This window comes from Podarcis muralis, chromosome 17, assembly GCF_964188315.1.
Source record: "Podarcis muralis chromosome 17, rPodMur119.hap1.1, whole genome shotgun sequence".
Taxonomy (NCBI): Eukaryota; Metazoa; Chordata; class Lepidosauria; order Squamata; family Lacertidae; genus Podarcis; species Podarcis muralis.
This window is the reverse complement of record NC_135671.1, coordinates 33473322-33497904: the sequence shown is the minus strand read 5'-3', so window position 1 is coordinate 33497904 and position 24583 is coordinate 33473322. Positions and strand designations below refer to the sequence as shown.

Here is a 24583-nt window from a genome sequence, read left to right as displayed (position 1 = left end):
GTGGGGGAGATAACAGTTTGGTCCAATCCTAAATAAGCATCTTTTGAATGCAGCCAGTTGATCTCCTGTAAAGGAACACATTCTCCTTCTCCCTAGACACAATCCCTGGCTCACTTTGGGAGGCCGAAGATTGACGGGGAGCTCAAGATCATCAGCGGAGAGAAGCGCTCAAAAATAGACAGGTGATGGCATGCACATCCTATAGAGAGGAGGTTCTCAAACTCTGGTCTGTTGGACACTGGTTGTCTATGAGCTTCATTCAGGTGGTCCATGGAAAAGTTTAATGAGTATCCACACTTGGCCCTGTACTTGGTTTGGTTATTTATTTTCCAGCAGTGGAAACAAAGGCTGTTCTGAACAGGGCCAGATTATCAAACAGGCTGACAAGGTTGGTGGGGGCTAGGGTTGGTGCTTTTCATGATATGGATCTGGTGTAGTCTGCTAATATTTCCCTAGGAATTTATCAGTTAGACACTACTTGGTTTGCCTAGTGTGGGGCCCAGGATTTTCATAACACAGCACAGGTTTTAAATAGGGTGTCAGCACTGAAGAAAAGACAATATTATGTGGTTGGATAAGACCCCTAGCAAACTTCAAGATCTTTTTTTCACCCCACAGTTTTCCCCATGAAAACCTGCTCTTTAAACACAACAAACCTGCTCTGAATCGCAACAAACAGCAATTCGGATTTTTCTGTGGATTGCTGTTTGCTCCAATTCAGTGTTAAATGGCAGGTTTTCGTGAGGAAAGCTCTGGAACAAACGAAATAGTGCTCAGACACAGGACTTTAAAGCATGGGTTGTCTGGTAAGTGTGGAGGAAAAATAAGTGTGGACAAGCCCTTTGTTGAAGCAACCCAATGTTTTCTTGGCCCACAAACTCCCTAACTGTACACAGTTTGGATTTTGCAACTACTTTCACATTCACTGTCTGCTGCTGTTTCCTCGGGTGAGCTACGTCCAGCTTCAGCTTCAGCATGCACCGAGATGCATGTCTGCATTCACCCATAATTATAATAGTTCATCTCATTTGTGGTTTTCAATGGCATATTTATCGGTGGCATCCTAGTCTTATGTGCTCAAGCAGAGACGACATTCAGTGCACAGTAGAGCCAGAGGTTTCCCTCGTAGAGAAAACTGCAGCTTTGGATAGCACCCAAAAATATTACCAAGGGTAGCCTGAACAAAGCAAGGTTGTTTGTTAACTGCATTCAGTGCAGGAGACTGCATAATAAGATTATAAAATGCATGCTTTTTATGGGCTCTTCCACACTTTCTCTTGTTGCACCGCTTTCCTCCAGGGAAAATTCACTGTTTACCACTGAATCAGAACAAAAGGAAATTGGGTTTTTTTTGCAGATTGAGGTTTGTTCTGATTCAGCGGTAAGCAGTGGGTATTTTCCCAGGGAAAGTGGCAGGCCAAATGTAAAACCACTCTGCCCTCTTGCCTACAAAGCATGGAACAAGCGGGAAACCTATTCGACCTGTGCTTTCTATTTTTAAAAAATTTTTTTAATTAAGTTTACATTTTATAATATTTAAACACATTGTTATTGTACATTTAACTTCTTTTGCTCTCAAGAGCTTATCAACTCCCCTCCCTCCCACTTGTTGGTTTTCAAAGTTAATCTTTAAATCATAGCATTTATACATTTTCCAGTTTACACTTCACTCATTCTGAAGGTCACAATTTTTAAATAAAGGTAAAAAGGTAAAAACAATTATCATTATAAGTCCTCTTACAATCCTGCTAGTGTTGTTAATTGCTTACAATAGTCCTTCAAATATTGTATAAATTTACTCCAGTCTTTTTGGAATGCTTGATCGTGCTGGTTTCAGATTTTCCCCGTCAGTTTCGCTAATTCTGCAAAGTCCATCATCTTAATCTGCCACTCTTCTTTTGTTGGTATTTCTTTTTGTTTCCATTTTTGGGCTAAAACAATTCCTGCTGCAGTTGTTGCATACATCAATATTTTTTTATCTCCCTTTGGTATTTCATCCCCCACTATTCCTAGTAAAAAGGCTTCCAATTTTTTAAGAAAAGTATTTTTATACATTTTCTTCAACTCGTTATATATCATTTCCTAGTAAATGATGTATAGGTGGTATTCAGCACCAACCAAACTTGCTAAAATGTATAGGACAAGAAATAAAGAGTGTTGGAAATGTATAGAAAAGGAAGGGAATTTTTATCACATGTGGTGGACATGTAAAAAGGTAAAAGCTTACCTTTCTAGACATGGGACAAACAGAAGTGTGGATGATACCTTTATCTCACCCTTGTTGGAATGTCTCAAGTTAAAACTGTCTTGCAGGTATGCTTTTCTCCTGGACAAAGCCCTGCTAATCTGCAAGCGGAAAGGAGATTCATACGATATGAAGAAATTTGTCGATCTGTCCAGCTACCAGATCCGAGATGACTCTTCTGTGGAGAAAGACAACAAGAAGGTAATGTTTGGGTATGCATTTGGGGGCTGAGAAGGGAATGGGAGTTGCGGCCTTAATTCAGCAGGCACCTCCACCCCAGAACAGAACTCTGTTCTTCCCATTCTTCCCAAATGGGACTATGAGGGAACAAAGGAGTCCATATCAATAAATATGGCCCAGCCAAGATTTTATGCTAATCTCTTATTCCCCTTTTCTTTCTTCTTGCCAGTGGACTCACATGTTTGTCCTAATCGAGCTTAATGGTTCCTCGGGCTTCGAACTGTACTTTAAGACGCGGGAGCTGAAGAAGAAATGGATGGAACAATTTGAAATGGCCCTGTAGGTCTACTCTTCTACTCCTGCCCCTGTTGTATGCTCTCCTTTACAATCCCAAGACTGTTGCAGTCTGGCTGCAGATCCATTCTAGTCACTGGAACATTTCCATGACAGTACAACGATTCTGCAGCACTGGAGCTTGACCATAATATTACCAGAAAAAATGTGCAAAATTGGCAGATTTGATGTAAGAATCTGAATCTTTCTAAAGGGCTGGGATGAACACCCAGGGCCCATCCAGGGTGGTGTTTTGTTGTGGGTGTTTTCTGCAACCTGTTCTTGACACAATGATGTCTTTATTTTGTGTTGGCTCCAAACCAACAGTCCATGAGCCCATGAATTTGATGTAGCCACCATTGTTGTAAGCTGCTGACTCCCTCTTTCTCAATTTCTGGTGCAGCTCCAATATCTACCCTGAAAATGCTACAGCAAATAGACACGATTTCCAGATGTACTCCTTTGAGGATACCACCTCCTGCAAAGCCTGCCAGATGCTGCTGAGGTACATATCCCATCCCACTCTACCCAAGCCATACAGGAGGGACAATTACTGTATTGGCCCAAATATAAGCCACACTTCCCCCCCAAAAAAATTCTGACAGTGAAAAGTGCGGCTTATATTCGCGACCTAACAAAAATTGGCTTGGAGCGGACTTGTCCCCGGATGTTGGCTGGTTTTGGCTGGGCCGGCTTCCAAGATGGTGGCGCGGTGAGGGGGTCCCTGAGAGGGAGCCAGAAGGCGGCGAGGAGGAGGAAGGGAGGGAGGGAGGAGCGCGGACGAGAGAGCGAGAAGGTCTGCTAGGAGGAGGAACGGGAGATTCAGTTGGTGTGCTAGGACTGGCGCTAGTCCGAGGTGCTGCCTGGCTTTAGCCCGCTGAGGGGTGTGTGAGTCCCATGAGCAGCCGCCTCTCTCCACCCGTCACGTTGGGGGGCCATGTGGTGCTGCCTACCATCACTGCCACTGGAGTGAAGGCACTGCCTCCTTGGCCCCACTCAGCCCCCACTCCTCCATGGGTATTGTCTTTTTTTTCTCTCCCCCCCCCCCTAATGTTAAAGGTGAGGCTTATATTCGGGTGTGGCTTATATTCGGGCCAATACGGTATCTCTTTTTTTGCATAGTAATTTTTATTTGGTTTTTCAAATATTAATATACAGTGGTACCTCGGGTTACAGACGCTTCAGGTTACAGACTCCGCTAACCTAGAAATAGTACCTCGGGTTGAGAACTTTACCTCAGGATGAGAACAGAAATCGTGTGGCAGCAGCGGGAGGCCCCATTAGCTAAAGTGGTACCTCAGGTTAAGAATAGTTTCAGGTTAAGAATGGACCTCCAGAATGAATTAAGTTGTTAACCTAAGGTACCACTGTATAACAATTCAAATTGCATATCCATATTTAGAGATTTCTCCAAATCTCTGGACTTCCCACCTTCCCCTCCATGAGTCCTATCGTACACCCTCTTAACTGCATATTTTTCCACAATCCATATTTTGTATCTTTCCATCTTGTCCATAATATTTGTTACATTACAAATGTTATTAAAATCCTGCTAGTGTGTTCATCTGTTTACAGTGATCTCCTAGATAAATTATAAATTTCCCCCATTCTTTATTGAAGTTTAGGTCTTCTTGGTTCCTGAGTCTTCCAGTCAGTTTTGCCATTTCGGCATAGTCCAACAGCTTGCTCTGGCATTCCTTTCTGGTAGAAGGGACAACTATCTTAATACTATAGCTGCCAGTTTTATGTGATCCCACCTTTAGCAGTGAAATTAAATGTTTTTTTAAATAAAAAAAACCACTTTATTTAACAATCAACAATAACTTACACAACAATTCACCATTCACTACAATCTACCATACCTAACAATACACGATATTACAATACAACACAGTACATATATCAACATTCAAAATTTTTATCTATATCTATTTTAAATGCTAATGGAGTTATTAATGTCAGGATAGCCCATGTAGAAGTTTTCTCACTGTGGAACATGGAGATTCAGATCATATCAGGCGTTATTTGGAACCACAACACCTGAGCTTTAGTGCATAGCGGCCGGAAACCCTGTAAGACCTCAGGCTTGCAAGATCTGCTTTGGTTTTTCTAGAGCCCCAAGATCCACCAATCAGAGACTGGCGCTTTGGACCCAGAAATATTTTTGGAGTGCTAGAACTGAACAGAGCTCAAAGTTCTCTCAAGCAGAAAAATCCACTCTTACTTATCGCGTCAAGCATCCTTCATTGTAGTCACAGGAACCAGCTCCTAGGGGCCGAGTTCTCTTTGGCCCCCCAATAAAATATTTGGGGGGGGTCCAGCCCCTCCCAAAATCAATGGACATTGCCATTCAAAAGGTGTGCATGGAATTGATTATGCGAGGCAGGGCTTACCTGCCCCACCTATTTTATTCAAGCTGGCACTCCTGATTTCAGCAGTATAATTTAGGGTGGGGCTGTCATTTTGTTGATGCTCTTGTTGAACAATCAGGAGTCAGAAAACCTAATCTACTGCAAATTACCCAGAGATCTGATCTACCAGTAGATCTCCAGACCTATCTTCTACCCAGCATTTATGTAAGGCAACTAAGCAAGACTTTATTATACATAAGCCCCCTCCCTCATCTTTCCCATCTTCACACAGAGGAACCTTCTATCAGGGCTATCGCTGCAGCAGATGCCGGGCACCTGCTCACAAGGAATGTCTGGGGCGGGTGTCACCATGTGGAAAGTCCAGCTCAGGTAAAGGTAAGGTTTCAGACTCCTCTAAATTGGTGGACGAGTCTCTAGAGCAGCCTTTCTCAACCTTGGGCCGGGTCCTCAGATGTTGCTGGACTGCAGCTCCCATCATCCCTGACTCCTGGTCCTGCTAGCTAGGGGGAATGCAGAGAATGATTATCAATAATGAAATGGGAAACAATAAGATGGTGATACACAGTTTCACCTTATTTTTAAAAGGGTGTGTGTGAATCAGAGCTCCGTTCCTATAGTAGGTAAGGTAAAGGGACCCCTGACCATTAGGTCCAGTCATGGCTGACTCTGGGGTTGCGGAGCTCATCTCGCTTTATTGGCTGAGGGAGCCGGCGTACAGCTTCCGGGTCATGTGGCCAGCATGACTAAGCCGCTTCTGGCGAACCAGAGCAGATCACGGAAACGCCGTTTACCTTCCCGCCGGAGCGGTACCTATTTATCTACTTGCACTAGCGTGCTTTTGAACTGCTAGGTTGGTAGGAACAGGGACTGAGCAACGGGAGCTCACCCCGTCACGGGGATTTGAACCGCTGACCTTCTGATCAGCAAGTCCTCGGCTCTGTGGTTTAACCCACAGCGCCACCCGCATCCCTCTCCTATCGTAGGTAGTGATATACAATTATGTGCTTCATTTTAAGCTCTTCTCTTCATGCCTATTGTAATCTTTCCTTATTTTCTGTTTAATGCAGAGTCTGGATCTACCATGAAAAAGGTAAAAGAAAAAAAGTTGGAGTTAATAGCAATAATAGGCGGGGTGGGGTGGAAGGACATCTGCAAGAGAGCCTAGCAGGAAGGGGTGTTTAACCCTTACCCTAACAGCTCTCACCCTCTGCCTTTCTGCTCAGACCTCCCCTCCCCAAAAGAGGCCTATTTTTAGCCTTGGGACCAAGATTTGGAGGAGTGGGAAGGGCTTTTGCAGAGAAGAATTGGCAGGAGGGAGGAAGCTAAACAGCCCCTTCTTCCTGCCAGTCCTCCCTTGCCCTTGCTCTCATAAGACAAACATGGGGCCCCGGGAACCTGTTTTTGCCAAGCATTGTGTGGTTCTGCCCAAAGGTTGCTTTTTTTTTAGCAGGAGCCAATGGCAGCTGTCTTTACTTGGTGGCTGAAAGACACCACACTTGTTTCCTCCGGAAAGAGCCAGATTAAGTGCAGGCATGCACAGCAAATAATACATAGAAATTGAAAGAACTGGAATTTTATAACAAAATTTGGTTAATGTGGATATGAATTATAAAATATAGATGGTGGTGTGTTCTTTCCTATTCATCGCTCAGTTAGAGACAAGCAGTTATCAGTTTGACTGGATTGTTCAATTCATTTGTAAATTGTTTGTATGCTGCTGCTTTTGTCCCCATAGCCACAGAGCCCTGACCCCCAAAAGATCTCCTCCCTTTTCTCCTTGGCCCCCTTTTATTTCTCCAGTCCTTGCCTCCTTTACTTCTCAACATCAGGTCTTTTTGCTGCTCCCCTCCCCTGCTATTTCCATCCCCCCACTCCATCCCCACCTCTTCAAACCCACTGCTTCCTAGGTCCTCTTTTCACTCATCTTCCCAATCCTCAGTCTGCTTAGCACCAAACCTTTCTGCTTGCTTCCACCAGCGTGTAGATCCTTCTGTCTGTATACTTTGTGTGAGTTTGTACTTTCTGAAAACTGACCCTTTACTGAGGGCTTGTCCACACTTCCACTAGTTTCATGCCTAGAAAGCATTTGGGGTCTAAGAGATTTCCCCGTACTTTCAAGGCATGAGTCTGAGCTGTTTTTCTTTAGCTCTTCCACTTTTTCCGGGAGAACCACAGAAAAACCGTTTGACGTTTGTTCCGATTCAGCAGTAACCAGCAGGTTTTCCTGGGGAGAAGCAGCAGGGCAAGGGGAAGTGTGGATGAGCCCTGTGAGGGAAGTTTGTCAGCATACAATGGGCTGAACCTGTTTCCTTGTGAATGTGAATAATTGTGAATGTTCTGTGACATCACAGCAACCCAGCCAATGGTGTGGAAATGGTTCATAATTCACAGTCCACCAATTTTTAGCTTAAGATGTGTACATTGTGCATAATGAATAAAATACGCCATACAGGTTTAATATGATATGTCCTTCCAGAAACTTGGATGTGTACCTTGGTGATTATAATTTTCTATATCCTGTTAACCTCTTACCTTATTCCCGTTACCTGAACCAAAATCCATTTTTCTGTGCAGAATAAATCCAATCGACATACGCTGGAGAGCGATAAAGCTGCTCTAGGTGAGTTGTAGTTACCTGGTAGCTCACTATGTATGTTTCCGCAAGGACACCAATGATGGCAGGTGACCGATGAAGGATTGAGGCTGGCAGCCCCCCAAGACTAGCAGCAGAGCATCTTACTGCTTCCATTCACCTACATGGCCCCATTCATCCCTTGGTCACAGCATAGTGTTGTTGTTCCTAGTTATTTAAAAAGCTCACTCCCATAGCATGTGGTTGAAATAAGAGCAATAATAATAATAATTTTATTAGTCGTACTCAGCCCATCTGGCTGGGTTTCCCCAGCCACTCTGGGCGGCTTCCAGCAGAGTATAGAAACATAACAAACCGTCAAACATTAAAAGCTTCCTGATACAGGGCTGCCTTCAGATGTCTTCTCAAAGTTGGGTAGTTCATCTCTTTGACAGGGTGGGTGCCACTACCGAGAAGGCCCTCTGCCTGGTTCCCTGTAACTTCACTTCTTGCAGTGAGGAAACCACCAGAAGACCCTCGGAGGTGGACCTCAGTGTTCGGTCTGAATGATGGGGGGGGGGGGTTGAAGATGCAAGGAAACTGATTCGTCTAATCACTGCAATTTTCTTCTTTGCTCTTAAGGGCTGCCCAAACTGGAGGTCTGCCAGGAGTATTATGGTGTTCCTCCACCTCCTGTGGCATTTGGTCCACCACTGAAGCTCAACGTGGGGGATATTGTGGAGCTAAACAGAGCTGAGGCCGAGCAGCTGTGGTGGCAGGTAGGCATAGTCAACATTGCTGTCCAACGGTAGCTCTTCGGTCTTGAGGTGACATCAGGATAACATGGTGATGAATAACTGGGATGATGAATGAACTATTGCATAGGTAAAGGTAAAGGGCCCCTGACAGTTAAGTCCAGTCGCGGACGACTCTGGGGTTGCGGCGCTCATCTCGCTTTACAGGCCGAGGGAGCTGGCATTTGTTCACAGACAGCTTCCAGGTCATGCAACTAGCATGATTAAGCCGCTTCTGGCGAAACCAGAGCAGCGCACAGAAACGCCATTTACCTTCCCACCGGAGCGGTACCTATTTATTTACTTGCACTTGGACGTGCTTTCAAACCACTAGGTTGGCAGGAGCAGGGACCGAACAACGGGAGCTCACCCCATTGCGGGGATTTGAACCGCCGACCTTCTGTTCGGCAAGCCCAAGAGGCTTAGTGATTTAGACCACAGCGCCACCTGCATCCCATTGCATGCCTTCTCAGAATACAAATAAAGGAACTACTGAATCTTTTAAGTGCAAGACTTACTCTTGCAATCTGCCTTGTTTGCACACTGACTCAGCCTTTTAAATGGCCCCTGTCCTAACAGGCAGCAGCAGAGGAGGAGTTCTGCTGCCAATCAAATTGCTGCCCAGAGCTCAGCATTACTCTTGCAGGAGGAGTCTTTGCGGCCCATGCAGCATGTCTTCTGAAGTCCATGGACCATTTCCAATGATTAATTTAGCAATCATCAGGCTAAATTCCCCCAGAAGATCCTCTGCTCTTTTTCACAGTCTAGAGGTAGGCTAGTTCCAAGTCGCTTAAATGTGCTAAATTTGGGACTGAAACTGGAAAGGGTGGCTTCTCGCTTCCAGTTCACAGCACACTTAGATGCAAGGGCTATTTTTTTGGCAGCAGTTTGCGAGGCATTCTGTGAAGTAGGGGAAACTGTGGCAAAAAAAACCTCCAGGTCATTTCAGGTCAATGTTTGTAACCAACTTAAAGCCAACCACTGGAACTTTCCCCCCATCATCTAAAGCACTTTTCAAAAATGTTCAACTGCAGATCGACCATACTTTTCATGAGTTCTTTGCTTTCGTTCATTGTTTTCAGGGAAGGAACACATCCAGCAATGACATTGGCTGGTTTCCTTGCAAGAAAGTGAAGCCTTATGTCTGTGTAAGTAGCACATATCTGGGGAAGGTGATTTCTGTGTGTTTGAGTTGATTAGAGGATTATTGAAACTGGCTTGATGTGTTGTCAACTATTGGTCATCACACGCAAAAAATAGAATTAGGTTGAGGTACAGTTTAGCATAAGTGGTTCCCAATACACTGGACACCACAGAATCATAGAATAGTATAGTTCGGCAGGACCCCGAGGGTCATCTAGTCCAACCCCCTGCAAGGCATGTTTTGCAATAGGTTTTTTTTTTCTATTTTGGGCTCCTAGAGCAAACACAGAAATCTTATCAGCAAGTAACACGTTTTCTCCCTATCATTCAAAAATTAAACTTTCTGAATAATTCCTTTGAGAAAGTTTTCCCTAGAAGAGGTATACAGGGAGTGGTACAGTACATAACAAACAATATATTTAACTTCTCCCTGGCTGCAAATACATAAACAACAACAGCAATAATAATAATAATAATAATTTATTATTTGTACCCCGCCCATCTGGCTGGGTTTTCCCAGCCACTCTGGGCGGCTTCCAACAAAGATTAAAAATGCATTAAAATATCACAAATTAAAAACTTCCCTGAAGTTTCCCAGATGTCGTCTAAAAGTCAAATAGTTGTTTTTCTCTTTGACATCTGGTGGGAGGGTCATGCGCCACAACCGAGAAGGCCCTCTGCCTGGTTCCCTGTAGCTTTGCTTCTTGCAATGAGGGAACCACCAGAAGGCCCTCGGTGCTGGACCTCAGCGTCCGGGCAGAACGATGGGGGTTTAACAGATACTCCAGGGTCATAGATTTGTAGAGTTGGAAGGGACCCCGAGGGTCATCTAGTCCAACCCACTGCAATGCAGGAATCTGTTGCCCAACGTTGGACTCAGACCCATGACCCTGAAATTAAAAGTCCCATGCTCTACCAACTAAGCTATCCCTGTGTTTTCCCTCATCTAAATATACTATGGACATGCTTTGATATATCAAAGCTGTGAATAACTTCCATATCACATCAGCAAATAATTCAAGGAAGTAATTTGGAAGTCCATAATCAAATTTCACAGAATACTAAAATGGTGAAGGCAGCAAGATGTGATCTCCAAACTATGCAAACACTCTTTATTTTTAATACACTGCTTTGTAGCTACAGGTGTATCTTGAGAACATCAAGGATTAGTCCATACTTGTTTAAAAAGGTTTCACATTTGTTAGCCCAATTCCGAGAAAATCTATTGGAGATTTCCTCCAATTAATGTTTTTAGACAACTTTGCGTCTGGCATATGCTGTGATTTCAGGCAATACAAAAGCAGGGCGGTATGAGCTGTGGACAATATAGAAAAGAACCCAACCTCAAATCTCATCTTGACAATAGGAATGCTACATGGGAGATTCAAGTATGTGCTCTATTGAGATGTTGAATGAGTGTTGGTGGATGTCATAGATATTGCCAGTGCTTTTTTTTCTGGGGGGACACATACCCCTAAACATCACAGCTCCAACTACGGGGGCAGCTATGTTCCTCTGGGCCCTGGCTCTATTCTCACTCACAGCTCCAGTCATTTCAGACCCGTAAGATATTTATTTTATTTTTCATTTCTATTTTCTGGACAGATTTTTAAGTGGGATGTGAGTATTCCTCTAAATACCAGTTGCTGGGGATCACAATTGGAGAGAATGCTATTGTGCTCAAGTGCTTCTTCCAGGCATCTACCGTATTTTTTGCTCTATAGGACACACCGGACCATAGGACGCACCTTGTTTTAGAGGGGGAGAACAAGAAAAAAAAATTCTCCCCCTCTCTGCTCAGCGCCCCTTCAGCGAAGCGGCAGGAGAAACGGAGCCCCTTCCATTTCTCCTCCTGCTTTGCTGAAGGGGCGCTGCGCAGCTCTCCCTCTCTGCTGAAGCCAGGAGAGTCTTGCTCTGGCTTCAGCGAAAGGAACCCGAAACCTTCGGAGCGCAGTGCGAGTTCCCGCTGCACTCCAAAATCTTCAGGCGGCTATCCCTGAAGCCTGGAGAGCAAGAGGGGTTGGTGCGCACCGACCCCTCTCGCTCTCCAGGCTTCAGCAAAAGCAACGTGAAGCCTCTGGAGCGCAGAGGGAGCACTCCCTCTGCGCTTTGGAGGCTTCGCGTCGCTATCGCTGAAGCCAAGGAGCCTGCATTCGCTCCGTAGGACGCACACACATTTCCCCTTCATTTTTGGAGGGGGGAAAGTGCGTCCTATAGAGCGAAAAATAAAACTTTCCACAATACAAATCCTACCCCAATTCACAGAAAATAAATACTGTATTACCTTTTCTTTCCCAGATTCCTCCTCCAGATCTGTCAGTCTTTCATTGGTAAGTAACACCATAGAATTAAACCATTTCAGTAGCTTGTTACCCAAAACTCCTTATTCTGTGATGTCTAGCATGAGGTTAATGAACCTTGCATCTTACATAGGCCTAGGGTTTCTACTGGTAGTAGCCCACTTGTAAATCTACACACTATGCAAGTACAATGAGCCATCACATGCGCATACAAGGTTTGCTATGAGGTTTTCCCATGCTATTGATTTTTAAATGTGTTTATCCCATATCAGAAGTTCAGAGCTGTTACACCAAGCTGAGAGCAGGGTCTTCTTCTTCTTCTTCTTCTTCTTCTTCTTCTTCTTCTTCTTCTTCTTCTTCTTCTTTCTTTTGGCAATCACTCATAGCCAAGTAATATTGTCTTCCATAGCAGGGTTTTAGCAGTGAGTCTATAAGTGACTGTGGAGGCCAATTCTGGATCCACATGTCCTTCCACAGCGGGGACCTAGGTTTCCGGGTGGGAGTTAATCGCAGTGAGGGTTTGCCAAGTGTGCCTTCCTCTTAGCACATTTCTCCCTTTCATCCTGAGTTTGAGTGTCTTCAAAGCCCATGACACCTTTGGTAAAGGCTGTTCTCCAACTGGAGCACTCGCAGGCCAGTGTTTCCCATTTATCAGTATTTATACTACATTTTTAAAGATTTGCCTTGAGAGAGTCTTTAAACCTCTTTTGTTGACCACCAGCATTACGCTTTCCACTTTTAAGTTTGGAATAGAGTAGTTGCTTTGGAAGACGATAATTAGGCATCCGAACAACATGACTGTGGCGATCACACAGGGCCCCCGGACGTTTGACGGTCTATTGACCCTGTGCCACCACTGCGGTTGCTTTCTTCGCTGCCACCAACCCGTTTCTCACGGGGACACACGGAGTCCAGACAGTTGTTAACATAAACAAATAATCAAGTTTATTTTTAAATGCAGGAATAAGCGTATGGTTTTGGTTTATTTTTCTCTTGTCAGTTTCTTAAATCTTAGTTCCTAACAACCTCAAACTGAATTATTCCCAACTATCTATCTAACTCCCTAACAATTCCTCTCCCTCTCTCACAATACAACTCGACCAACCCACTGCCTATTCCACCCTCTTCCTTCTCCAACACCCAAGTCCCAACTCCCAACTGACAGACCTCAACTGACTTTTCAAAACCTCCCACTCTATCTTTTACTCCCCCCTTGCATTCTCACTGGCCAATCACATCACACCCATTTTAACCCTTTCCTTGACCCATCCTAAGAGGCAAACGCCACAATGACCAGTCCAACAAGGTTGGTATTGAAGAATCATTACTTCGTCACTGGTGATCTTTACTTCTTCCAGTACACTGGCATTAGTTCGCCTGTCTTCCCAAGTAATGTGTAAAAATTTTCAGAGACACCGTTGATTAACAGGGAGAAGACAGTATTCTCCCTTGCTCTCCATTTCATTGTTGCACTAGAACAGACACTCATCTAAAGACTTTATGAGAACACTGATAGTTGAATAAAAATAAGGCACATAGGATTTCTCATTCTACTTCCATCTCCCACCTTCTGTCTTTTGTTGTGGCGGTAAATTATGGGATACAGAGACATCCAGTGACCAAATGCTGTATTGCAATTAACAAATACCCCTCATTGTACAGGTATGCAGGGCCCATGGAGCGGGCAGAAGCAGAGCAGACCCTTGCCAGTCGTTCAGATGGGACTTTCCTAGTGCGGCAGAGAATCAAGGATTCAACTGAATTTGCCATCAGCATCAAGTAATGTTATTGCTCCCCACACTAGAAAACCAGGGTAGAGAAGGAGATTTGTATGTGCAGTACAGTGTTACCTCTGTTTTCAAATGTCTCCGTTGACAAACATTTTGGAACTCGAATGCTGTAAACCCAGAAGTAAATGCTTTGGTTTTTGAACACGTCTCGGAAGTCGAACCGGAAACACGTCTTCCATATTGAGGCTTCCGATTTGAGTTTTTTGTTTTCGAACGTTTCAGAATTCGAACAGTCTTCCAGAATGGATTACGTTCGAAAACCGAGGTACCACTGTATAATAAAAGGAAAGGAAGAAAGAAAACCTTGAAGCTGGCAAAGTTTAGAAAATCATACCTTTTTAAAAAAAATGCACATCCACACTAGAATCCATTGATTCAGGTTTCTTTGGAAGTTGATCCTTAAAACTACTTCTTCTTCTTCTTCATCATCATCATCATTTTTTTATTTGTACCCCCCACCCCACCTGACTGGGTTGCCCCAGCCACTCTGGACAGCTTCCAGAATATATAAAAACAATAATAAAATATTAAACATTTAAAAACTTATCTATACATGGCTAGTTTCAGATGTCTTGTAAAAGTTGTATAGTACCTTATCTGCTTGACATCTGATGGGAGGGCGTTCCACAGGGCGGGTGCCACTACCAAGAAGGTCCTCTGCCTGGTTCCCTGTAACTTCATTTCTCACAGTGAGGGAACTGCCAGAAGGCCCTTGGAGCTGGACCTCAGTGTCTGAGCTCAATGACAGTGGTGGAGATGCTCCTTCAGGTATACAGGGCTGAGGCAAATACTCTTTGGTGAGAGAGACCCAGCAGAGATTTAAACAGAGCATGGAAATATAGGATGTTAAGACCTTTAAAATACCCCCTTCTAAGTTGCTTCCAAAGTTTCCCACTTCCCTTAGCACAGAAAGAGATCACCAGTTCAGTAAGGTAAAGAGAGTTTACTTACAAACTCTTCAGCGGTCAGATTCATGTGCTTTTCCACACTGCAGCGAGAAAATACAGGTGGTACAACTTAGTTTCAAAACTGGTAAGAGTTTCTAAATTATTTGTATAGAGAGACAAAAATGGCTTTCTAAAGCCACACAGTCCAAGTTGAATGCTCCAGCTTAGACATCCTTATATGGTGGAAGGAAAAAGAACGAAAAGTTTGGTAGCCCTTCCTCTCAGGTAAGGCCTGTGACCTAGCTAAGCCTGGCAGGACAGCTTACTCTAGGATCCTAACCCCTTCAAGCATTAATTCGATTTAAGCATGTTGGTTATACAAGGCTGATTTATCCCAAATTATCGTGTCAATTTTTGTCCCAGCCTCTCATTAAGAAGGATTCTACAGCACACCAACAGTTGTAAATATATACGTACCAGTTCCTTGGTTTCTTCTTCACAGTTGAAGCACTGCCTTATTTCAAATGCCTAAACAAACAAACCCCTGTATTGCAAAATATGAGTCAGCAATATCAAAAGCAGCACGATGGCCAGAAACAATAACAATGTGAAAAACTTTATGGAATAATTCAAAACATCAAAAATAACAAACTGAAGTCTCTGAAAGTCTCTGAAAGTCCTTAAATGAATCATGATGCTAAACTTTACCCAGTGGAGAGCAAGCTGTGAAGTGACTACATAATTGCATGAGCACTGTTCCAGAGTATTTTTCATTATATCTATTCGAAAAAATATTGGTTAATGAAGAAATTACATATCTTTTCTACTTACAAGTGTTGAACTAATTGGCTGATGAAGAATTCAACGAAACAGTGGTTGTTATCCGGAAACACTATTCAGCAGAGTTCAGAGTTGAACATCAGAATTGGACATTTGCTGATTATTCCAAATGCCAGCATTAATTTTGACTTTGAATGAGGCAGACACCTTAGTTCTATCTCTTAGCTTAAAAGGTAAAGGTAAAGGTACCCCTGCCCGTACGGGCCAGTCTTGACAGACTCTAGGGTTGTGCGCCCATCTCACTCAAGAGGCCGGGAGCCAGTGCTGTCCGCAGACACTTCCGGGTCACGTGGCCAGCGTGACATCGCTGCTCTGGCAGGCCAGCGCAGCACACGGAACACCGTTTACCTTCCCGCTAGTAAGAGGTCCCTATTTATCTACTTGCACCCGAAGGTGCTTTCAAACTGCTAGATTGGCAGGCGCTGGGACCGAACGACAGGAGCGCACCCCGCCGCAGGGATTCGAACCGCCGACCTTTCGATCGGCAAGCCCTAGGTGCTGAGGCTTTAACCCACAGCACCACCTGCGTCCCAATATCTCTTAGCTTAGAGCTCTTCTAAATGAGGTTCCGTGACCCGTTGTTGCCAATTGTCAACAATGCTGTGCAGAAATGGGAAACCATTAACCCAACTGTCATGTGGATTTGTGTCCCTCAGGTTCAACGCTGAAGTGAAGCACATCAAAATACAGACCAAAGAGGGTTTGTATCGCATCACAGAGAAGAAAGCCTTCAAAGGACTCATAGTAAGAATTGGTTTTCATTTCTGTCTTCACGGTAACTGTTAGAACTGAGGAGAAGAATGGGGTTCAGGGGAACAAAATGAGAGGAAGTTGGAGGGAGAGTGAAGGCAAACATATCTTTATTTCAGTTCCCAGATAGGCAGAAGCGAGATCTTTGGCAAGCACCATCAGAATAGTGATGATGAAACCAGGCAGTGCATAGGATGGTAATTAAGAAGGTGCATGTCTCTCTACAGTTGGGGCTGTTTCGTTTAAGTGAAAAGCAATCACCCAAGCTGTGATCAGAAGCAAAAGAGCACAATGCAGAGGAGCTGCTTAACCCTTCCCTTTAGGGCACATCGCCCCGCCCCTTTCCCAAGGAAAACTCACGGTTTAGCGCTGAATTGGAACAAGTGGCAATTGGGTTTCCTGCAGATTGCTTTTTGTTCCAATTCAGCGCCAAAGAGTGGGTTTCCTGGGGAAAGCGGTGGGACAAAGGCAATATCCCTCAGACCCATGCCTAGAAAGCACGAGACAAGCGAGAAACGTCTTGGACCCTTAGGGCTCATCCACACTTACCAAAATTTCCTCCACCCTTTCCAGGCACGGTTAGCTCTTACAGCTTCGGCCCTATATACCTGAAGGGGCGTCTCCATCCCCTTGTTCAGCCCAGACACTGAGGTTTAGCTCCGAGGGCCTTTTGGCGGTTCCCTCATTATGGGAACTAGGTAGAGGGCCTTCTGTGTTTTTGTATATTCTGTTGGAAGCTGCCCAAAGTGGCTGGGGCAATGCAGTCAGATGGACAGGATTAAAAAAAAATGTTGTTGTTGTTGTTGTTGTTGTTGTTGTTGTTGTTGTTGTTGTTGTTGTAAGTGTCTGAGCGCCCTTTTGTTTTTTTGCTCTGGAGCTCTCCCCATGAAAACCGACTCTTTAAAGCTCAATTGGAGCAAATGGCAATCCATGGGAAACCCAAATTGACATTTGCTCAAACTGAGTGCGACAGGGCAGGTTTTCATGGGATGGCTCGGGGGCAAGGGAATAGACTCATGTATGGAGCTTTCCTATGCCTAGAAAGAGTGGCGCAAAAGGTTAGTGTAAATAAGCCATTAGTCTGCTTAGTATCAGCTTTTCTGAGAGAAGTTTTCTAGAAAGGGCAAGACAGGGTGAGAAAATATGGGGTGACTAGAATGTATCATCTAGTGAGTGGACAAATGAAAGGAACATATTAAATATCCCCACCTCTGCTGTCCCTGCACTCAAAATGGCAGACTGCTGAAAGGCTGTTCATACATCTTCTATGTAATCTATAGTTGAGCCCTGGGAATTAGTTTGTGGCATGTCTCGCATGTTACACTGAAGCCAAAGAACCAATTCTGAAAAGGGGAATTGGAACTTGGGGTTCAAAGAAACAGCTGAGATGTATTTCAGTTGTATTCCTTTTTTCCCTAATATTGTTCTGATATGTGCCTTGCATGTCATGTCTTTATTTCGCAAGTGAATGGGTTAGATATGCCTTACCAGCTACACATGCAGCCTTTCCTCCTCTCCAGTGGGCATATTGTGCTAGCTTTAGGATGTTGCCTGTATGAAGAAACTCTTCTTTCTCTCTCTAGGAGCTGGTACAGTTTTACCAAGAGAACTCCCTGAAGGATTGCTTCAAGACCCTCGATACTGTGCTACAGTTCTCCTTCAAAGAGCCTGGGAACAGAACAGTGCCCAGAGCCTCTGGTGTGTGTGAACTCTACGGTTTCAAGACTCAGGGGAAGTCAGGGGGCAATAAAAAGCAAGATATAGGAAAGCAATGGAGGCTTGCTGTGCTTCTCTGGGGTTATTCTGTGGCAAGAGACACATAGGTAGAAGGTCTTCCAGACAGAGAATGCAATCAGAACTGTCCATGAGTGCAAGTTTTTTTGCACCATGTACACAACACCATCATGTGCCCCCACCATTTTACATTTAATCTGGATTTCTGGTTGCAGTGGCACTCTATTATTGTTATTAACCTGCCCTTCCACCCAAAGATCCCATAGTGTGTTGCAATATTAAAACACAGCTTGTTTTAATTGGGGGGGGGGGTCGCATTTAATATGGTTTTCAATGGATGGTCTTGCCACATCCGTGCCTCCATTTCCTCCTCAACAGAGCAGGACCCGGCCACTGTTTTTGACAGCCCAAACTACAGTGGTACCTTGGTTCTCAAACTTAATCCATTCTGGAAATCCGTTCCAAAACCAAAGCATTCCAAAACCAAGTTGCGCTTTCCCATAGAAAGTAATGCAAAATGGATTAATCCGTTCCAGACTTTAAAAAACAACCCCTAAAACAGCAATTTAACATGATTTTTACGATCTAACGAGACCATTAATCCCTAAAATAAAAGCAATAATCAATTTACTGTACTATAAAATAAATAAGACAGTATTGTGGATGATAAAAATAAAATAAAAAATTCTTACCTGCACTGTTGATAGTCATTGTTTGGATGGGGGGCTTTTATCCATTTCCACAGTCACACAATCAGTCAATAAGTAGCTGAACTGGGTTCCACACAGTCACAAAAGCAAATTATGGTAACTGAAAAAGCCTCAAAAACAGAAATGCAAAATAAATAGCAAAAACAAAAGCACCAAGCTTAATCCATTCCGGATTAAGTCTGCTTGACTTCTGAAATGTTCGAAAACCAAGGCACAGCTTCTGATTGGTGCAGGCGCCCTGGAAACAATAGCCGACAGCCGCATCGGACATTCGGCTTCCGAAAAACATTCGAAAACCATAACACTTACTTCTGGGTTTTCGGCGCTTGGGAACCAAGGTGTTTGAGTACCAAGGCGTTTGAGAGCCAAGGTACCACTGTATACAAATGTGCCTTGTCTCCAGTTGCCAGATGCAGAAGTGACATCCGAATTTCAACAATCTGGTTCAGAGGAGCTATTCTCTTAACACGTTTTCAACACAAGGTCCAAACTCCATGGTCCAACCTGTGTCAACTAGCGTGTGATGAACAATCGATTACTGTTCTTTAATAGACTAGGCAATTTCCTACCTTTCTTCAGTGGTTGCCTGGCTTTCTCTGTGTTTAAATCCACCTGTCAGTCTATTGCATCTTATGGAGATGGAGGCTGAAGAGCAGACATAACATTGAGGTCAGCTGTGTGTGGCCTATGCAAAATACAAAGACTGGATCATATAACTTGTATTATTTTGCATACAGTAGTACTGCAGTGTAGTTCAGGCCTCCCATGCCTTCTCAATCCTCCTTGGCTTACATGCACATAAGGAAGCTCTTATCTAGCCAGAGCACAAAAGGGAAATATTCTAGATCTCTCCAAATTCTGCATAGAGAAAGGGTTGGTGCATGCAGACTATTAAGGCATGGAATTGATAGTGTCATGCCTGTTCATATTCTGTAGGCCAGAGCTTTCCAAATTGTGTGTCGTGACACGTTAGTGTGTCGGCTGCAGCGTGTGTCTCGCGCAAATGCTCTCTGCGCTCTTCCCGGGGCTGGAAAGGGGTTAGTTTAACCTCCAGTTTGCTAGTAAAACTGAATTGCTGTGTCGCGAAATGATGCTTGTCTAAAAGATATGTCACCCACATGGAAAGTTTGGAAAGCTCTGCTGTGTGCATTTGTTGACCACAATCACTTTTAACTTCTACATCATGCTCACTGCCTTCCAAGTGGTGTGCAGTTTCAGGGATGTGATGAGCACCCCCTTATTGTTTCCATGCCTAACTCTTTATTATTCCTTGACAGGCAAAAGCTGCAAGTACTTTGGTTCAGCTAAGGCTCGCTACAATTTCTGTGCAAGAGACCGGACGGAACTGTCCCTCACAGAGGGAGACATCATAAAGATTCTCAACAAGAAAGGGCAGCCAGGATGGTGGAAGGGAGAGGTCTATGGCCGGGTGAGCACCTTTATAGCCATACCACTCTGAGCTGCTTGCCTTGGAGAATGTGGTACCTTAGGAACAAACTGAGACCGATATACACCCCTCACCTCTGAAGCGAATGAATTTTGGAGCCAAAAGAAATATTGGGGACCTGTCAGGACTTTTTGCACTATTCCAATAGCACTAATGCAACTGTATAGATCATAGCTGTCAACGTTTCCCTTTTTTAAAGGGAAATTCCCTTATTCCAAATAGGATTCCTCGCAAGAAAAGGGAAAAGTTGACAGCTGTGGTGTAGAGGTGGCTGCCTTCAGCCACACACACAAACACAAACACACTTTGGCCATTTTTAAGCAAAGCAATGTGCAGCTAGCTACACGGGCTATTTGTCAGCTGGGAGCTGATGTGTGTGCCCCAGCTGAATTGGGACCAGGACTGGGTTCATCTCCGGAGCAAGGGTTACAGAAGGGTCAAAATGGAGGCAGAGTCTGGGTCTGGAACAAGGTAATCCATCCAACAAGCACTAGACAGAACAACATCCAGGGCCAGGAGCAGCTGAAGTTGCAGGCAGGGAGATGGTTCAAACACAGCAACAACTACAAGGGACAACTAAAGCCAGAGCAGGGGCACAAGCTCCTGGGGGTTGAGCCCTTTTTGCCCCGCGGGCAGCTCATCCTGCTCCCCCCAGTGCGTGCAGCACCCCAGGCACCCATGCGGCTAGCTACGTCACTGGGATCATCCACGAAGTCAGCAGTAGGAACTGGGAAGTGGGGAGCACAGACTGGGAACCATAGATCCAGTTACAGATAGGTAGCCGTGTTGGTCTGCCATAGTCAAAACAAAACAAAAAATTCCTTCCAGTAGCACCTTAAAGACCAACTAAGTTAGTTCTTGGTATGAGCTTTCGTGTGCATGCACACTTCTTCAGATACACTGAAACAGAAGTTGCCAGATCCTTCTATATAGTGAGAAGGTGGGGAGGGGTATTACTCAGAAGGGTGGTGGGAATGGGTGATTGGCAGATAGCTGTGATGAGCCTGTTGACGACTCTTAACGACTGCAATAGGTCTTACAGGAAAAAGCAAGGGGCGAGAAGGTGAAAAATGGCTTTGTCATGTATAATGAGATAAGAATCCAATGTCTTTGTTCAGACCAGGTCTCTCCATGGTTTTAAGTTTGGTAATGAGTTGCAATTCAGCAGCTTCTCTTTCCAGTCTATTTCTGAAATTCCTTTGTAGTAAAACAGCTACTTTGAGATCTTGTATAGAATGTCCTGGGAGATTGAAGTGTTCTCCTACTGGTTTCTCTGTCTTGTGATTCTTGATGTCAGATTTATGTCCGTTTATTCTTTGGCGTAAGGTTTGGCCTGTTTGTCCAATATAGAGAGCTGAAGGACACTGTTGGCATAGACCTGCTCAAAGCCAGAAGCAAAGGTGCGGGTCTGATGTAGATATGGTCATGGCCAAGCTGGGTCCGGATAATTCAATAAATTATTTAGGGAAGTGTAGCTGTGGTGGACTCAACAGAACAATTCTGCTCCTTATTCCTCTTTTCTGTATCCATCCCTGCATGGTTCACCAGGGCACCAATACAGAAACTAGGAAGCTGCCAGTTCAAGTACCAAGTTGATTCCAGCACTGATTGAATGTATATTAACTGGGCTGCTGATGTCTACTGGGAGAGCTTTGAGAGCCCGAGGTATGATAGGAGGAAGAGACCTCTTATCTATCTGCAGTTCTCTTCCCCCATCTCCCACATAAATGCATCCTTGCCACATCACCAGGAAACAATAATTACATAGTTCCCCAGAACATGTTGAACGGAGAAAGATGGCAGAACACTAGCCTACATTGCTGTCAGTCCATGAAATGATGTCACAGTTGCTGTTGGGGTAGCTGCTAAAAATGAAATGCTTTCAATGAGGTTACACTGTGTATGTCAACTCAAAGCTGCTGAGGCTAGAACCTCATTTGAATGGTTAATCCCTAGCATCTACCAGTAGCTGAGAGTTTGCTAGACTGGACTTGCACCAACATCAGAAAAAAATATTGTTGGCATCTTGAAGTCTGTGGCTCTCGCCCTGGGAGCATTCTCATTGCCTGATAGGGCTCTCCAATCATTCCTTATATTGATGTGCTTTCTCTACAGGTTGGCTGGTTCCCAGCAAACTACGTGGAGGAAGATTATTCAGAGTATTGCTGATGGCACACCCAGTTGGGTGCATTGAAGGATTCTTTTGCAGCACATACTGGGACAACCACAGAATCATTTTCCTGTAGCCACCGCTGTGCAAAAACTATTATTTATGAACTCTCTTTAATTCCCCTCACATTGGTTTCTGACCTTCACTGTGTGTTCTTAATGTCAAATAAACTGGGTGAGAACCTGGTTGTAACTACCAAAGAGCAAACCTCATCATCAAAATCATGTGTGAAAAAATAAAACTACAACATGAAAAGCTGCTTTTTTTTAACGCCACAATCGCTCATAGCCACAAAGATATTGTAAGCCAAGTTCCCTTTGAGTGTGCGTAATAGCTGCATAACCCAGCATGCAATTTCCACGTTTTCTGCATGGTATCCTTAGAATCATAGAATCATAGAATCATAGAGTTGGAAGAGACCACAAGGGCCATCGAGTCCAACCCCCTGCCAAGCAGGAAACACCATCAGAGCACTCCTGACATATGGTTGTCAAGCCTCTGCTTAAAGACCTCCAAAGAAGGAGACTCCACCACACTCCTTGGCAGCAAATTCCACTGTCGAACAGCTCTTACTGTCAGGAAGTTCTTCCTAATGTTGAGGTGGAATCTTCTTTCTTGTAGTTTGGATCCATTGCTCCGTGTCCGCTTCTCTGGAGCAGCAGAAAACAGCCTTTCTCCCTCCTCTATGTGACATCCTTTTATATATTTGAACATGGCTATCATATCACCCCGTAACCTCCTCTTCTCCAGGCTAAACATGCCCAGCTCCCTTAGCCGTTCCTCATAAGGCATCGTTTCCAGGCCTTTGACCATTTTGGTTGCCCTCCTCTGGACACGTTCCAGTTTGTCAGTGTCCTTCTTGAACTGTGGTGCCCAGAACTGGACACCTTGATCTGGAACAAATGTGTTTGGAAACTGCCAACACTCAAATGTAGTCTCCCTAGACCCTTCTTCACTATTGTTTTTCTTCATTATTTTAATACTGCCCACAAAAAAAAACCATGTAATTTTTCAGGCAGATGCCTTGGTGGTAGTAGCAGCTTCCACCTGAGACTCTGGATCACTGCTCTGCTCCTTGGCCCTTCTAGACTCTCTGGTCTTTCTAGACTGCTCCTTCTAGACTCTCTGGTCTTTCTCTAGAAGGTATCAGTGAAGCCACAGAGAAAGACCAGAGAGTCTAAAGTCTTGGGACCACCAGGCTTCTACTTCTAGTGGGAAACCAGTTGCCTGGGTGAAGGCAATTTGCTGAGCCTGGGCTAAGACAAAAAGGGTCTGCGTGTGCATTCAAAGTTGTCAAAAGCATGTCAACACATACCACTTGAGCCACAGAACTTAGGTTGTGATTTTTGACTATAATATTCAACACCGACAGGATATATTTGGAAATACAGTGGTGACTTGGTTTTCGAATGTCTCCATTGATGAACATTTCACTTTAGAAACACCATAAACCTGGAAGTAAATGCTTTGGTTTTCGAATATGCCTCAGAAGTCAAACATGCCATGCAGCTTCCGTTGAGTGCAAGATCCTGAGGCCTAGCTGTCGGCTATTGAGTTTTCGGTTTTCAAACGTTTCAGAACTTGAATGGTCTTCCAGTACGGATTATGTTCAAAAACTTAGGTACCACTGTAACTGTTAAAAACAAATTGTTTCCGAAAGACAAATTCCCTTCTATTTTTTCCTGCCTGTTCTAACTAGCCATAGTCAACCAGCTGATGGTTCTTTAAAAACTTAATAGGCTGCCCAAATTTTTGGGGGGTGGTTTTCCCTAGAGCTGGGTGATATCTGGCTGGAAGCTGCCCAGAGTGGCTGGGGCAACCCAGTCAGATGGGCAGAGTACCAATAAATTATTATTATTATTATTATTATTATTATTATTATTATTATGCATCATAATGTATCCACCAGCTAAACATCGTGATATACCGATATATGATGATGTCTGAAATAAGGATGAAGGCACTGGCTGGCTTCACAGTTTTCCCCACATTGTGATTTTTGCGTAGCAAGTACACACACTCACACTAGGGATAGCAACGTATCAATAGGTAAAGGTAAAGGGACCCCAGACCATTAGGTCCAGTCGTGACCGACTCTGGGGTTACGGCGCTCATCTCACTCTATAGGCCATGGGAGCCGGCGTTTGTCCGCAGACAGCTTCCGGGTCATGTGGCCAGCATGACTAAGCCACTTCTGGAGAACCAGAGCAGCTGTGATGGCCTGGGATTCCGAGTCTGAGAGCGATCCGGAGGAATCCCAGCCGGCACAGGAGTCCCCGCCTCCAGGGCCGGCTGAACTGGGGCAAGGCCTAGATG

General features: G+C 44.4%; 1 protein-coding gene across 6 annotated transcripts in view; it reads left to right on the top strand.

Moving 5' to 3' along the window:
* The window catches only part of VAV1 (vav guanine nucleotide exchange factor 1), a 66265-nt gene extending 43743 nt beyond the window's left edge, over positions 1-22522 (top strand). For 3 of the 6 annotated variants that reach the window (XM_028712715.2, XM_028712714.2, XM_028712720.2), the window contains 15 exons: positions 97-182; positions 2314-2446; positions 2655-2764; positions 3162-3263; positions 5402-5505; positions 6198-6220; positions 7705-7750; positions 8345-8481; positions 9579-9644; positions 11938-11969; positions 13602-13718; positions 16113-16200; positions 17790-17904; positions 19928-20079; positions 22213-22522. In XM_028712715.2, coding sequence (XP_028568548.2) covers positions 97-182; positions 2314-2446; positions 2655-2764; positions 3162-3263; positions 5402-5505; positions 6198-6220; positions 7705-7750; positions 8345-8481; positions 9579-9644; positions 11938-11969; positions 13602-13718; positions 16113-16200; positions 17790-17904; positions 19928-20079; positions 22213-22266 — 1365 coding nt within the window. In that variant the 3' untranslated portion in view covers positions 22267-22522. Of the gene's footprint in view, positions 1-96; positions 183-2313; positions 2447-2654; positions 2765-3161; positions 3264-5401; positions 5506-6197; positions 6221-7704; positions 7751-8344; positions 8482-9578; positions 9645-10928; positions 11557-11937; positions 11970-13601; positions 13719-16112; positions 16201-17789; positions 17905-19927; positions 20080-22212 lie in introns of those variants that run through there. The other 3 variants (XM_077921077.1, XM_028712716.2, XM_028712719.2) reach the window with 2 other exon arrangements.
* The last annotated feature ends 2061 nt before the right edge of the window (positions 22523-24583 follow it).